The following is a 17,615-nucleotide window of genomic DNA, read 5'->3' on the forward strand; positions in this document are numbered from 1 at the left end:
CATAAAAAAAATATTCTTGCTAATGTAAATTTAGTTTTTAAAAAAAGTCACTTTTAAAAAAGTCAAGTTTTACTAAAATATAAAATAAACTAAATAATAATAATAATGATTAACTTGTGTATTCTCAAATTTGCTCACGAGGAATGTAGTTCAGTGCTAGTATTTACTTATGTTTACATGATGGTTGTTTGAAATTACATATGCAGTATTATCTACATTTTTTTACTGTATAAAACCAAAACGAATACAATGATTGCTTTTCTAAGAACTTGGCACATATGATTAAAACTAAACGTTTAAAGGATTCTATCATTTTGGACATTATTATTGGTCAGTGATCCATTGTTAGCAGCAGCATACATACATCGTCTACTTGAAGAAGCCCTCCAAACCAGCCTGTGGTTTCGCACAGCCACGAGCGTTTGTCGAGCCCGTGTGGCTGTGGGCGCTTGTGTTTCTCTCGCTCGTCTTTTTATAGCGTAACTGCGGCACTAGTGGCTGGTCTTTAATCAGAGACTGGAGAGGCGGGCCGAGGTGCTGACTGTAATGCGATAGCTGCGCCCGTCCTTAATGTTATTACATCCACATGCTGCTGCCGCGCGAGACTCAGCGCTCAAACGAAGAGACGCGCAGTGCCAAAGAGACAGCGCGCGGAGTATCTCTATCATAAGACTTCAGTTACACACCCTCTGCACAGAAGACCATATCCGAACTGCCCTTTTCTGACAGTTTTCCGCTGTGGCAGTGTTTCCCATTCGAGAGCGTTTGGTGGTGGATTCTGTGGGGATGAGACCGGGAAAACGCTTCACGTCAGTTGGATTTGAAGGCGAGAGAACGCGCCGCTCACCTCACTCACTCACTCGTTGCTATAGCTCGAGGAAATCAAGCCAAAACATGTTTTCGGCCTGAAAGAGAAAGTTGTTTAGTTTTATTCAGCCGTTTTATATTTCGTTGCTTTTGCTTAGGATATAACTGGAGATGTTAAACAGCCAAGTCTGGGTTGAATTTACGCATCCAGCATTTTGAAGCACATTGAGAAAGCAGGCGGAAGAAATTGTTATCAGACTCAAGACTCGGTGGATACATCATCAGCGGACAAGAACATTTTCAAAGAACATCACAAGAACTTCAGCATTTCCACTGCTAGCACTGGGTGACTATCACCCGGAAAAGATGGATTTATTCACAAAGCTCTGTGGATCTTTACTTGTCTTGTGTGCGACATTAGTTTATGGAGAGGAGGGTAAGTTTTCATTGTTTTGTCATTTGTTTCCATTTTACGCGTATGCTATCGTGTGATATTGTACAAGGCACTGCAAACAAATTATTGATATATTTAGCTTTCGATGCCATTTGGGGTATTTGCATTGAATTCTGCTTAGGTTTTTTATCGTACCCTACAACTACCAGATAAAACGGACCTTATCAATAAATTAATAAAAGAGAGAGAATGAAAGAGTGTCAAAACAGAAAACAAATTCAAAACGTCAACACTAAGATGTTGAGTCTCTCAGAAGGTTTTAGTGTGGTGTGTGAAAGCTCACCTCGCGCGCTGGCAGTCTCCTGGCCGCTGGAGGTGACGCGCACCCGGGATGAGCTCCGATAAACGTCGTGCTTCATACTGGACTCCACAGCACGTTTTCACGACACTACTTTGTGTTTGTTTGTTTGTTTATTTAGCCGCGTAATACAGTTCATTGTTTTTATTTTTATTTATTTTTCATTTATTTTTTTTCTCACAAACGCTTAAACTCTAGAGTAAATTACGCAGCAGATCTCTTCATGCCATGAACGGGATCCTAAATTAGGCCGCCTTAAGCACGCCATAAATGTATTTTTGACCTACAAAGTCGTAACCCATCATGCACGGTGTTGTTCCAGTCATAGTGTTCTCGTGTCATGTTTACTTTATTCTTGACGACTGTATTTGTGCACCTCCAGCGACTCTCATGGAGAATATCAGCTGAAATACAGAATTTATAGGCGATATGTTGTCTTTGTATCTGTGCACATAATTATGTGTATACACGATTAGATTTTGTATTTTTCATATTTTAATATGCTCGCCTTTATTTGACATTTACACTCCTCGTTGGTGTTTCTCGATTTGAGAGACTTTAGCGAGTTTTATTAACCTACCAGACTGATAAAACTTACTTCAACCACTAATACATTGAAATATATGTAAGGTAAACCTTTAAAAAGTACTGTAAATGTAACATTTTCACAAATCAGGAAAAAAATATATAGAATGACATGATTAACCTCGAAATTTTGTTTTATGAATAGACATACGTGTAAAAGATCTTTGCTTTCACAGAGTGGACGTGGTTTCTTGAGTTTATCTCTGTCGTGCGTGAAAACTAATTCCAAATAGTTTGAAGGGGATTTTTAAACAGGGATTTTTGCTGTTGTAGTTTACGCTTTTGGGTGTAATATTACGTACCACGCGATCATTTACGTCTCAAATATTTATATATTTCTCATGGTTTGTTTGTTTTTTGCATGTTGTTATACTCTACTGTAAATATAATAATATGCAATTGCAAGCAGCCTCACAAAATATAAAGTTTTCTTTAGTATTACTAAGTATACAAATACATAGTAACATGAACAATACAATATAAATTGAGTCATTTTTCTGCAGGACGAAATGAGATAATCTACTTATTAGATGATTAGTTCACTAAAAAAGAAATATTGTGTCATCATTTACTCACTCTCACATCGTTTCAAACAGCCCTCTGTGCAACACAAAAGGAGATGTTAGGTAGAACGGTAGGGAATGACAGTGTCAGTCACCATTTACTTCTGTTGCATCTTTATTTCATACGGTGGAAGAGAACTTAGACTGCTAAAGTGTCCTTTTGTGTTTCATGGAAGAAACTCATTAGGGTGAATACATTGAGACAGAATTCCTTTTAAGTTTTTGTTAGGTCTCTTTTAACATTTTTCCTCCAGTAATGTTTTTTTGGACTAGCATTAGCAGTGCTTTCCAACCAAATGTCGATGGCAGTGCTGCCAGACCCAGCAGATCTGTGTTGGGATCTGCACCTGATCCAAGAGAGAGCTCTCCACAGGGGTCCTTCTAAAAGCCCAGCTATCTTTCCAACACAACAACAGTGCCTTAATTAGCCCTGTTAAGCTTCAGATGGTCTGAATCAGATGGATGAATGGATTTGAGAGAGGGAGAATGGCTTAACCATCTACTGCTAGGACGCGAAGCCCTGCTGAAGTGAGCTGGACTTAGCAGCTGATGAAGCACACACTAAACGATAGGGGGCTGAAGCCTATTGTTCTAGTACAGATAGAATGTAATAAGACAGAACAGCGCCGCTCTAAGTTTCTCATCACTTGTGATTCCTTCCTTTCACTTCCTGAAAATGAGAAACCTTATTGACTTTCACCAGTCAGCTGCTGATATTTTCCAGCTCCTCTCCCGTGGCGGCGGTCATGACTGCCGAGCAGATGAGTGTGTGTGTTAGCATGCAGATGCATGTGAGTCTACATGTTTGAGCCTGAAAGACAGCATGTCCGGATGCTTTTCCATATTTTTCCGTTGTACTTACTGGTATGAGTGCAAAGAGCATGTTGTTGGCAAAACCTTGGCCGCCTGCGCCTGGAGGCAACGCTGCGATTGATTACATGCTTTTGCAGCTGTGCAGATACACCTGACCCCCTGCAGATCCCCAACATGCTCCATATAAACTGCAGCTACCAGAGCAAACTCAATGGGTAGCCGCTTTAAAATCCCAGTTTAGTACGCATAAGAGAGACTGCGATGTGTGGTGCCAAATTTCCAAGGGAATATGAGCGTATGGAGTGAATAGGATCTCTTTAAAGATTCATCGGATCCCTGCTAAGCCCATTTGTCATGTTCGTTTTCTGCTGTTTGATGGCCCCGAGTTTATTTCATTTTCCATGCGCACATCTTTGGTTTTATAGGCGATTGGTTCTGAGCTTCACTTTTGAGTTGTTCATCCAGCTCTTAATGGCAGTCACCTGCTTTTAGTCCTGTTACAGCTTCACTTTATATGTGTGTGTGTAGCATTAAGTTTCGTCCAGCAGCACCTCTTCTGATCCCTTTATACTGTTGATGCTGATGAAAGGCAGATGTGGACTTCTGGCAATGTCTTTGTGTGTGTTTAAGGTACTTTAAGTGTACTACAATCCACTGTTCTAACACTGAGGCCCCGTCCACATGGAGACGGAGCTTACCCCAATCCGATCTTTTTTTTCCTCGTCTCAAGAAATATCCGCGTCCACACGAAACCGCAAAATGATGTAGTATACATGCCAGACCAGTATGTGGCGCTGTAATTCTGCCACATAGATACACTAAAAACAGAGAAGAAGACTTGGACTATGCTCATAAACTTTGCGCGTGGTACACAAACGAACATGGAACAATACATTTATTAATCGGTGTGATTGTTAGTTAATAAAAAGACAATCGTTCAGTGTTTGTTCATGTTTTTGTTGCTGTTACGTGATGTAGAGGTGTCTGACTAGGGGGGAAACGTGGGCTGATGACGTCATTGTTTCAGAAAATATACGGATTAGCCGTCCAGATGAAAACGCAAAGACGGCGTTTTCAAATTTATCCACTCTGGGACCCGGTTTCAAAAAATAGCGGTTTCACCTTATGAAAACGCCGGATCCGTGTGGACGAAACGCCTATCCGATAAAAAAATTTGTGCGTATTCACAGAAACGCATTTCCGTGTGGACGGGGCCTGAGTTTGTTACCAGTGCTACAGATGAGACCAGCAGGGTGCATTTCATGTCTAATCTCTTCAGATTACATATATATATCACAGAGCCTTTTTGCAGAAAAACATTCCTTTTGAATAAGGTACAGTCACATTTCATTTGAAAAAAAAGGTCTATTGGCTATTGTTAACAATGAAGTGATATCTGAAGCATAGCTCACATGGAAATCACTTTCAAACCGAGCAGCTTTCGGTTGGTTGCTGTTGCGAATTCACATGAACAACTTCTGCAAAATCTGCCCTCATGTGAAACTCCCAATCGCACAGATTCCTGATGGACTGACCTGACTTGCCCTCAAAATTCTGCAGACCAAAAGTAAATGTAACCTCACCCGTAAAGTTTCTTGATCAGCGACCCATGAAGCGCAGAGTTTAAACAGAATCAAATTCTTCAGTTTGAATGATGGGACAATTTCTAAACAGTTTGAACTGATAAACACACCGGATTCTCCTCCAACCTTGGCCATTATGTAAATCACTGCAGTTTGTTGTCATGTTTGCTCACTGCACTGTTTTCTTCTCTTTTCCGTCTCGTGTAATGGGTAATATTAGCACTCCCTCAGCAGAAAATGCACCTGTAAATCAACTAAAAGAAGGTCAGATCTTTGTATTCGCTCCAGGAAATGCGCCGGCACTCATTCACTCACTCTCGTGTGGCAGGCGCTGGAAAAGTGCTGAAACAGTGCTATTGGGATGAAATTCAAAACAAGCAAGAAACCCATAAATAATGCAGCTCCAATCTCGTTCTCCCACCCACCTGCTCAGCACCGTTTACAGTTACTTATGGCCTTAAAGCGAGGGGCCCGGCGGCAGGCCTACCTACCGGCAGCATCCTCAATCCTGCAGGAAGTGAGGCGGAGAGAGGAGGGGAACAGGGTGCCATCACCGAAAGCACTGACAGGATGAGATCTGTGGATGTTGTTGTGTGTACTCCGCAGAACACGTTGTGCCGAATAGTGAGCATTCATGTGCTGAGTCTTATGCTTAGTGAGGATGGAAGATACTATTGATTGGCCCAAGCCATTGATTGGTTAGGCAAAGATTTGATTTTGTGAATTGTAGGGGCTCTGTTAGTATAGGCTATTCAGTTTGAACAGTGTCAAGTTTTGACCCAAATAATACAGGTCAGTTTCCAGGTGCACACAGTAATTTTTTTTGTTTGTTGCACTAGCTGGTTAGTCTGTTGTCTTAGACTTACTGTACACTAACACATAGTGGTGTGGATGTAGAATATGCACCAACATTTTGGGTTAAAGACATTTTTTAGATCTATTTGTAGATTCTGTTCCTATTGAACAGTGTGATATAATTTGGCATGCCGACACTGTAAGTACAACTTTGGACAGTTTATAATTTTTTGATCCAATTAGGTAATTTTTCCTGCGCAAAGACTTATACTGACATCTAGTGGTCTGGATGTTGGATTGGCGCATTGTTGATGCAATTTTAGAAATGCGCTATATGTATAATTAATTTTTGTTATTTAAAAATATATTTTTTATATTTAAATATCGGGATTACATTGTGATCTCAAAATGTCTGTCCTTAAGGCGATCTGTTCAATGTAAAATTATAAAAGCTATTATTAGCTTTTATTATTAATCTCATGTGAGTGGACACAAGAAGCGTTCATTTCTGTATGCTTTCTAAAAAAAGTTGTGCACCTTTAAAAAGTTCAGGGAACAAAATCATGTTTAATGTTTTCAGCAACGTTTCCATTCCCCAACACATAACTTTCATCTGTACTTGGTGCACAGCAAATCATCCACAAGAATGGCAAATACAGCCAAAGTCATTCACACACACACACACATACACACACACACACACACACACACACACACACACACACACTGGGTGTTGACTCTGGCCCATTCACCAGGGCTGCATACTGCTGTGATAGCATGTGGCAGAGACTGTAGATGGATAGACTCCTTTAGCAGTACAGACACAATAATTCATGAGGCCACCACATACCGCAACATAACACTACTGCAGTGTCTGTCGTTCTCTCTGCTCCGAGTGGAAATGAATCTCTGCACTGTCAGAGCTTAGGGAGGAAGAACACCTCCTAATGAGGGCCAGCCTGTCGACCCTCCTATCTACAAGCACACACAGACACAAATGAATTGACCTTGAACATATGAGAAAGTGTTGATGCTGGGGTTGTTCAGATGCATCCTACAGGACTGTGTGTAGATCAAAACTACATATTTCCAAATTCAACTAGTCAGTGGATTGACTGAACGACTAGTCAGAAAGTTTCAGGTTGATGAGATGCATTTACATAAAAGCACACTGTAGTGTTGGAAAACAGCTGGACGGAGCGCAACAGCATGCAACAGAACACAGGGGGCTCAAGATGCGGCTTAAAACTTGGGCTATTTTTTATTTGACATGCTGTCTTAAAAATGCAGTGCTAGTAATAGGACACTCGGAAACAGCATGAAATCTGATTAATCTGACAAAGACGGCCATCTGCATGTGTTTCTGTAGCAATGGTGCTTTATAATGGAAGAATCTAAAGACTTCCAAGATGTTTTTTTTATGCAAACGGTTTAGTTTTAACAGCTAAAGCACAGCACCACTGAAAATATAAATCTTTCAAATATATATGAAAAATGAACACTACTGAAACATTTAAAAAACTTATAGAATATTTTCTGTAAAAAAAAATTATATATATATATATATATATATATATATATATATATATATATATATATGTATATACCAAATGTAATCATATAAATAAAAATATTAATATTTAAAAAATATTCTAGATAAATTGGTATGTCAGACATCTAGTCTCTAATATAAAAAAAATCGCACATGCAAAAAAAAAATATATATTAAATTCAGCTGTTGTGTGGCTATTAGGTACTACTGTAAGGTTGTCTTTTGTAATTTTTTCATGATTGGTGGTGCAAGAAACAATAATTTATTGTTATTTCCTGAAGTTTTGTTTCCTTTTGGTTTTAAATCCACTTTAGCACTGTAGTCATAACTTTCCAAATGTCACCACCTGAAGTTCTGTTGTGTTGCAATCACCTGATTTCATCACCCTATCAGTATTTGATGTATCATCGTAGTAGAGGTGAGTGGTCTGCTGGTTTCAGGATGCATTTTGCCTGGTTTAGTTGCAGCATCCTTTGAAAGCAGTGTAAATCTGGAAGGTATGAAGAGGTCGCATCCTATCCCATCAATCTTGTTTTCCATCGGTGAGAAAGTCAGTGACTGAGTGTGAGAGATCAAGTGTGCAATACAGATGAGTTGTAATTGTTCACAGAAAGTGCTGTGGAAACCAGCCACAGACCTCAAACTGTCAATCAACGCTCTCACTTTCTCTGAACTCCTTCCAGCGTCCCCACTGGGCCACTATGTGTGACGCTAGAACATCAGCTCTGTGCATTTTGGTTGCGGTGTGTTTGTTGTGAATTATAAGTAACAGCAGCGAAGTGCGTGCTGTATGTCCATCCTTGCAGGGCCACTGCTGGTGTATGACGAGCAGGACCACACAGAATCCACCACCACAGAGTTCCACAGAATTGGAACGCCTGTGATCTGAGTTCTACACATTTGGGTGACACTGCTTTCAACTGCTATTTTGATTGTAGTGCTTTCCGATTATAGAAAGTTTTATTTTTAAAGGAACCGTCAACCCTGAAATCATGTTTATTTTTTTTATATTTTATATATATATTGTTTACTCAACCACATGTCATTTCAAGCCTGTATGACTTTCTAATGCCTGCAGAAACCAAAGAAGATGCTCTGAAGAATGTTTCAAATGCTTTTGTCCAAAACATCATTGGACCCCAATGACTTTATTTGTGTCCTCAAGAACAGTTCAAGAAGCATTCTTCAAAATATCTTCTTTAGGCAAGTTCCTGAAGCCACCGTGAATCATTCTGTGCCTCCACACCTTAAAACATTTATACACTGCCTCTCCTCAAACATGTGTGTTCGGTGCACGCTGACATCGTATCACTCTAGCCGAGGTTAAACAGCTGTGCCTCAATACTATGATCAGAGCAATAATGAATGAGAGCTATATCAATTATTTGAGCTGTTGGAGCCGAGGGCTTGTTCAGGAAGAGAATGGTAAACACAGGCATGGGAGACAGAGAATGAGTGCACTATCTCTGCGCTTTCTACACAGAAAGGCGTCTTTGTGAATGATCACTGTGCTCCTTGCAGCATTGAGTTGACCTTTGACCCCATTCAGACACACTTCCTGTCACTGAATAGCTTGTCATGTTTGATAGAGTGGTTTTTATTTTGAAGATTGTGTCTTAATGTTTTTAGATTGCTTGTCAGTGATATAGTTGTATACCAGATGACAGCTGGGACAAGCGCGTTTGACACTGGACACAGCAGATTCTTTGATTTCCCGGTTTGTGTTGATTCGTATTAAACATCGGGACACAGAACAAAAGCCTTTAGTTGCGGAGTCATGACTGCTTCACTTATTGACTAGCAGAGGTCAGCTTTTTCCTTTTTACTCAATTAGAATCGTTTGTGTCATATTGATTCATGTGTACCGAATCACTTCAATCAGCTAAAAAATGGCCATTGAGTAGCATCTAAATTAACTGGTTGGAAGTCCAATGTTTTATTTATTATTATTCAGTTAATATAAATTCACTAGGTTATACCAACTGATGTGATTAGACACATTTTCAGAGAGCAGCTGGAAAATTTGCGTGAAGCTGAATCATATTTCATATCTCTTTGTCACAGAGCCATGTGGTGGGCATTTGGATGCCAGTGACGCAGGATACATCACCACACCCGGTTACCCGCTGGAGTACCCGCCCCACCAGAACTGCCGATGGGTGATCACAGCACCCGAACCGTCCCAGCGTATCGTCCTAAACTTCAACCCGCACTTTGAGCTGGAGAAACTGGACTGCAGGTGAGTAGAAAATGTTGAGGCTGAAGATTGATTAAGAAGCTCTATGTAGAAAGAAACTATATATTCATAACCATATGATGAGGAAGAAACAGAAATAAAGAGGAGTATATCAAAACTGACAAGTCTGTATTTCATACACCCAAGAAGCGACAAGGCAATCTCGTTTACTTTCTTTTATATAATGAATAGTATTTTATTAATTCTGCTGCTTAATATGCCTCTTTTAAAAAATGAGTTGATCCGGAAAAGACTGCTGATGTTTCTTGCCTAGTGATTATTGGAGCCGTCCTGTGATGCCCTAATGAGTCTGGCTGTAGTTGACATTATATACACACTCTCTTCACTTTAATTAAAAATCCAATAAACAAAGCTTTGACACACATTTCTGGGGATCATGAAAACTTGCATGTGCTTCACCAGCAGCTGTGCTGACTCCTCCCTCTATTGGATGGCAGCAGAAATGCACAGAGCGTGGTCAGGATTGCATGGTGTATTGTCACAGTTTGGGTGGATTTGTTTTAAAGCATGATTCGTAAAGTGGGACGAATTCGAGGGGAATTAGCAGTCGCTAGTGAAGACTTTGACATTCATGAGTCATGTTTTACAACCCTTTCTCGGCAGAGCCACAAAGCCTGTCACAACCTGCCACTTCCAGCTCTCTCACTCTTATCGCTGAATATTGCCCTTTGTCCTTTTGACATTTATTAACATTTTGGAACTATTAATTATACATAGCAGTGTTTTTAAAGAGAGATTTATGGGATGGCTTTTGACTTTCATTTGTTGAAATCGGAGCATTAATTTTTCAGAAGCTTTTGTTGAAAGTGTCTTCACTGAGCACTTCCAGTGAGCACATCAACAGAGAGAGAGAGAGAGAGAGAGAGAGAGAGATCATAGGAGAGAGACAGGAAAGTCTGATATGTGTTTCATTCCAGCACTCTGCTTACTCCTTAGTGGTTTGTGCACGGGATAGTACTGTTGTAATTTTCGTCTCTCTTTCTCCCTCCACCCTTGGCTTGATTGACAGAAGATGCGGCACGTTCCATTACATCACACATCCTTTTCTGTGCTTTCCTCCCGCAGAGGATTTCTTTGCGTGTCCATTAGTAAACAGAACTCCACACTGAATAAGACACATTGCTACATTTGGAAAAGAGGAAAGTGGACGGTCTCCCGTAGTTCTCAGGTTAACACAACCAGTTCTAAGACTTAAAACAGATGTCTCTTTTTTTAACCTTCCGTCTTCGCTCCCATCTGCTGCTCCGCTACAAATGTTCAGTCAAGATTTTTATGTTTTTTGTAGACAATGTGAGCGCTGTTTGTGCATGCCAAAGTATATACTAGGGTGTTATGGGTGGTTACCAGGGTGTCGTTATGTGGTTGCTAAGGTATTCTGCGTGGTTTATAGCACGTTGCCTTGTGATTGCTATATTGGTTGTGTTAGTTATTATGCACAAATATTTTTAGAATGTGTATTAATCTATGTAAATGTTTAAATTATAAAAAAAAATATATGTTTGCAAAAATAGTAATGCATACATTATTATATTTAAAAAAGTATATACTCAAATACATTTTTATATTTAATTATATTTAAATATCTAAAAACATGTATATTCAAAATGTATAATATGTAGGGCCGGGACTTTAACGCGTTATTCGAGATTAATTAATTACACAAAAAATAACGCAATGTATGAATGTACTTGACAGTATTGTGTTTTACTTAAAAAACAGTTTACAGAAAGTTCCAGCACCTATAAGCTACCTGAATTTCTGAAATATACTATTTCTAAATTGTTTCTAAATATGCTATTGCTACACTTAATGGCAAAAATTGCACTGGTCTGCTAGACTTGGTTGAACAAAAATAAACAATATTTTGTTGCTTAAGCTTATGTATTCAGTCATTATTCAATAGTATACTATAAATCCATGTGAAAAAAAATTACTTCTCATTGTTCTCAGGTCAAATATTTATATGCGATTAAAATGCGATTAATTTTGATTAATTAATTACAAAGCCTCTAATTAATTAGATTATTTTTTTTAATTGAGTTCCGGCCCTAATAATATGTTATGTGATTGTAAAGTGTTATTTTAAGCTGATCATCATCCTGACCCTTTTCTCCTCATCTCTATCTCTCTCTGAATCCTCGTGACCATTTAAACCACATTAAGGTTAAGTATGGTTATTTACAGCCTAGGATTTCAGTCTAGCACACAAAGATGATGAAATCAACTGTTAAGCCTGATCTGTAGGCCTCATAAATTCACAAGTTATACATCAGTCTCTTCTGTTTAACTTAAAGCCAGACTTCTCTCGGCTAAAATCATCACCCTAGGTCTTTTGTTTCTTTAAACTCCCTGACTTGTTCACTGCTGTTTTTTTCTAGCGATTATTGCCGGCAGATTAATTAAGGACAAAGTTGGGACTGTTGAGTTCTGTTGGGGAATTGTAAATGCCTAGTAAACACAAGCACTTCTTTAATAAGTTGTAAAATGATCTATCCATTAACATGCTTAAGCACAGCCACATCTGATTCTCGCATTAGCTTTGCAAAACAAAACTGTCACATAGCTCACATATTTGTGAAGCAGACAGATCATTTAATTGTGATGTGGAGACTTACAGACGCAGGGCAGGGTGAAGTGTGGTATAGGCTATTCATTTGATCTATGTTGATCCTGAGGTAGTAACAACTCCGTATCTTTCCACTGGACACCAAACTGCCTTAATTTATTTAACCTGAAGTTTTTTCCCTGTCAGATATGATTATGCAGCTCAGGGATCATATCCAGGCATCTCATTCCTAGCTGACAGACGTTTATATGCACAAAAGTGTGAAAACTGGCTGTGCTACAAGGTTTCCCCTTTGACCTCATGAAGTTTAGTCTGCTCAACTGCCACCACACCCTTATGTTTCCTCTTTCGACTCATTTCTCCTTCAACTCTATCATAATCTCCCTTTTTTATCCATTGTTTCCTCATTGGTATGTAATTCTCACTCCTCCTCCTCCCATTTCAAAAGGGCAGCTCTTATATAAATTTCCATATTGGCCTAGGCTGGTTTGGTACTGTTTAATCAGTTTTGGTTGACTCGAAGTTGGTATACAAACATTGTTTTTCTAGCAAAGCTAGTCAACTGAGGACTTGTTAGTCCACAAGCAAAACACAATGAGATCCACTGATGTTGGTTTCTCTCTCCTTCCATTTTCTCGCTCACACATACATTGTGTCTGATTAAAGTGACTCATCTCCCAAGGCACGTCCCATTCTCAGCATTGCTTTATTCCACATTTCCTATTCAGCTCTCTCTCTCATCACACATAGATGAAGTAAAGAGTGCTGATAATCCAGCCACACTGTCACTGCAAACACTTCCTCCACAGATCTTCCAGTGCTCTGCAGGGAGACTGAAGGTGGGCTCTCAAACAGTTTTTACTAAAGCAAACGATGCCACTTTGGAGCCAGTACCTCTTTCTAAAACCTGGCCAGGCATCCAGTGTTTAGATCAGCATGGGACACTCAACTCACAATCTGAAATTAGCATGTTGCTAAGCTAACATTGTGATCCTCTAATAAGCATTGCAATAAAGAGCACACAATATACATACAAAAAAACGTATTCATTTTCATCTGTGCTTTTAAGAATTTGAAATAAAATTTGTTGTTGTATTGTGTATTCTGTTTCTTGCTTATTAAATCATTCGTATTGTATTAAATGTAATTTAGGTATATTTCAGATATAATAGATAGAAATTAATAATTATTGCTGTGCACTTTTCTGTTATGGATACATGCAGTGGTACCAAGGAATTTGGCCAAAAGAAGATATTATAGAGGAAAGCACAATTTTTTTTTCAGAGATGTTTTTCATCATCATTTCATCATGAGTGCACTAATTATCTTGCCTACTTTTTGGAAAAGACCTTGTGTCTGTAGCTCATCTTTAAATTGTTTTGGAACACAGCCATTAGGTCAAGAAAAGGATGAGTAAAGATGAGAGGAGAGAAGTGCACCATTTATACTCGATGAAATCCAGAGCACTCTGGTATATCAGTTGGATGACAATGACCAGATGCAATGCAATGCAAAAGAAAAAGTAAATCTATCAAAGGTTACAGGTCCAGCCTGTCTCAGCACTTAAACGAAAGACACTAGTTTCACTTGTCGTACCAGCTTCATTTGAATTCACCAGAGTGTTCCACAGCTTCTTGGCACAGCATCAGATGTGTCCTGCTCCTAAAAGTTATAAATAGATTATTGTGAAATAAATATAATAAGCATTGGATGATTTATCATGATATATCTGTAATGCAATCAGCAAAGCTGCTCGTCTGAATGACATGGTTAAAGAAACAGGGTTGAGCAGACTGAAGTCATGGTTCTCTCTCTCTCCTTTACCACTCTCTTACTCTATCCCTCTCTTTCATCTTTATCTGTTTTTCTTCTTCCCCACTCTTTACACTTTCGTTTCCTCCCTCTGGCACAGTATTCCAGTTTTTGATATTATCTAAACAACATATTAATGCACAAGGAATGGGTGTTCTGTTCTCCTTCAATATGGGGATTTTACTAATTCAGCAATAACAATCCTGAGGCTTCCAGACTGTCATCATTCATCAAACATCGTTCTACATGTTTTATTTATATATATATATATATATATATATATATATATATATATATATATATATATATATATATATATATATTGAGAAGCATTTATTTAGTGACACTGTCATATACTGTATATAAATATATATAGAAATTATAATATTGATGCATTCATTGCTTGATTTTTTTTTTTTTTTTCTTCCTTTTTATCAAACCCACTGTATTAAACTACACAGAGTATATTTACAGTGACACACTTCACACTCTGACTACAACTAGGGGAGCCGAGGCCTCGTGTTCGGTGACATCTCTGTATTATCTTCTGTGATGAGGGATATATGAACTGACGATCGCCCGAGAGCATTTTTAGACGTCTCAACTCCAGCCACATGCAGAGCCATGATCACAGACCCCGGGACACCCCACTGTCTCCAGCTGGGGAGCGGAGACAGCTGCCTTTGTTTCTGTAGTAACCTCACAGGGGACGGTAGTGATACTACTACAGTACGCTAGCCGTGTGTACAGACTAGCCTCTTAGTTGCTCATGACTGACGTTGAACGTCTATGAAAGGAACAATTTTACACAGCAGTGCCCCCACTGTCTCTTGCCGTGGGGTTTTATCCGTGATAGATTTGACAAATGAACACGTCTAAACTCACAGCTAGATTTCTTCTCGAGTGAGGTCAACATTAGCGAATGATATCATCACTCCGTGCGGCTCCCCAGGGGTACTTCTGATCAATGCCAGTTTTCCGCTTGTAATGAAGAATCGATGGATGGTGTGAAGCCGGACAGGACTCAAGGGGGACACACAGGTCTCCCACACATATCACATCATTCTCAGAGTACAGGCATATCTGTTATGACCATTATTGGCTTGCTATACACTCCCTTACAAAAGGAAAATATATGTACCAATATATTTCTTAAAATATATTGTGATATATTGTAATATATTATTTACCCTTTTTATTTTCTAATATTTTATATTTTTGAATACATTTAATAATATATTGATGATACATATATTATATAATATATTGCAAAATATACAAATGATTGCCACTTTCAATATATTTTAATATATTGGAAAAAAATTAATATATATAAGAATATATGCTAATATATTACATGATATTTTCCAATATACTGCAATATATTTTTGTTTCATAAGGGCTTACAGAACAGATATGAGAATGACAACATAAAACATAACAACATAAAGTGGTCAGTTATAAACGGGTATATAACAGAAAATGTTAATTCTTTATTAGGTTCAGTAGCCTTCAATATAGATTGCTCTCTGATATTTCAGATTGCAGTAACAACTCTACCTCTGTTCCTTTCTTCATACCTTTCCTGGTTTATGACTAAATAAGTGGTCTATTTGAACACGGTCTGAAAATACTCTCGAACAAGCAGTTAATGTTTTAGAGGCAGTTTAGTAGTTTAATTCTTCCACTGGGTAAGATTGAGGTTTTTAGGCAAAGCCTGTGATTATTTACTTTCAATCAAAGGGGTGAGTCTTTCACCTGAAGTAAATCTGAATGTGTTCATCTAAAACTCAAAGAAACTGGGGTCAAAATGTACAGTCATCATGATATAAAAATTTGTGCACTTGCCTTGCTAGGTGCCTGGATCTGCAAGGGACGTTTGATAGTTGATAAATTTGCGCATGTGGAAAAAGTGTCCACGTGAAAGACAATTAAAATGTGGCACTGATGGTAGAGGATGGGAACATCTACAGATAATTACTCTGCTGATATCAAGTCAAACACATACACTTACATTCACAAGCTCAGGGTGCCAAAGCTGTTTTCTACATAAGGTGAATGCTGTTTTAGTGGGAGGGTTTATGTCTTAGCTAATTGGTGACTGTGATGAAATTTAGAAAAAGTGAGAGTAACTTTGAACTCTGTACTGATTTGAAATGAAAAGCATTAAAATGTTCAAAAGAGAACAGAATGGTGTGTGTGTGGCATGAGAGCTGATTTGAGAGTGTTTGTGTGTGTTTAAGGCTGGTTAAAGACAGCTGCTGGCATCTGTCAGATGGTTCCCCTGTACTTTCATCTCTCTGGCTGTCATGTTTTCATCCTTTATAACAGAGTGTCCTGTCATTTTGAGGAAAGAGACAGAAGTGCGGGTTGAGGTGGGATGTGTTTTCAAAGGCACTGAGGAGGGCTGTACAAATGTTTGATCGGAGGGTGTCTGGTGCCTTCGGCTCCTGAGATATCCGTCTTTACTCTTACAGAATCTGTGAATCCCAGAACCTGACAAATGCAAGACAAACAGACAGGGTTGAAGGAATTAAGATGCTAGTGTGCTCAAGACTAACTGAATGCTGAAAGTTTGTAGGCTCTACAGGCTGTAGAAATAGGAATTTGATACATTCAAAGAATTTATATGTAAATTATGCACCATGATGGAGGAACGCTTTATTCCCAGCCTGTTGAATTCAGTAAATTCCACTTCATTTAATTCTAAATGCTGTTCTTTTAAATGTTCTATTCTTAAAAACTGCATCAATGTTTCCAAAAAAAAAAAAAAAAAGATTCATACTGAGCATGAAAATTCCGCTTTACCATCACAGAACAAATTTTAATAGTTTCAAATAGAAAACAGTCATTTTAAATTAATATATTTCATTAATATTTCATAACATTAATGTTTAATGTGTTTTCTGCAAAGTAAATGCTACATTGATGAGCATAAGAAACTTATTTAAAAAAAAAAAGTAAAGTCTTATCAACCACAAACTTTTAGTGTACTGTATATGAACCTATAAGAAAGAAAAAGAAAGACTTTATCACCCTAAAATGTTTCAAAAGCATTCAGCAAGCAAGCAAGGAAGTCCACTTACTTTTGACCACATTATTTTGTGTTTCATTTGTGTCTGTTTTTATCTCTTTTAATAAATTTTAAGAGAAACCTATGAGACTTCAGTTGGCACGTCGGTGAATCATTACTGAGAACTCCCTTAAGTCTACTAAACTATGACAGATTAATGCATTTGTCCTCTAAGAATATGCTGAATAAATATGTCAGAGCAGAGAAAGTATAGTTTCTTCAACTCAAGGCTCATTGATTTCTCTGTCTGTGCACTTGTCTCTTGAGTTGGATCAGTGTTTTAGACAATGACTCTCTGGCGCTGAAGTGTACAGATGTTTGGAGGGTCCACAGGCTTGCTGAATTGGTAGTTAATTGAGGCTCAAATTGTTCTGTGGAGTCACGCTCTTCTGCTACTACAGCTACATAAACCTCAGCCTTATTAACATGACAGCACTGTGCTAAGTAACAGCGCTTT

At 38.5% G+C, this 17,615-nt stretch overlaps 1 protein-coding gene across 1 annotated transcript in view; it reads left to right on the top strand.

The window, feature by feature from the left end:
• Positions 1-382: 382 nt before the first annotated feature.
• The window catches only part of LOC113095465 (neuropilin-2-like), a 35,375-nt gene continuing 18,142 nt past the window's right edge, over positions 383-17,615 (top strand). Inside the window, exons 1-2 of the mRNA XM_026261002.1 lie at positions 383-1,243; positions 9,515-9,689. Coding sequence (XP_026116787.1) covers positions 1,174-1,243; positions 9,515-9,689 — 245 coding nt within the window. The 5' untranslated portion in view covers positions 383-1,173. The remainder of the gene's footprint in view (positions 1,244-9,514; positions 9,690-17,615) is intronic.

Source organism: Carassius auratus, unplaced genomic scaffold (assembly GCF_003368295.1).
Source record: "Carassius auratus strain Wakin unplaced genomic scaffold, ASM336829v1 scaf_tig00215734, whole genome shotgun sequence".
In the NCBI taxonomy this organism is placed as follows: Eukaryota; Metazoa; Chordata; class Actinopteri; order Cypriniformes; family Cyprinidae; genus Carassius; species Carassius auratus.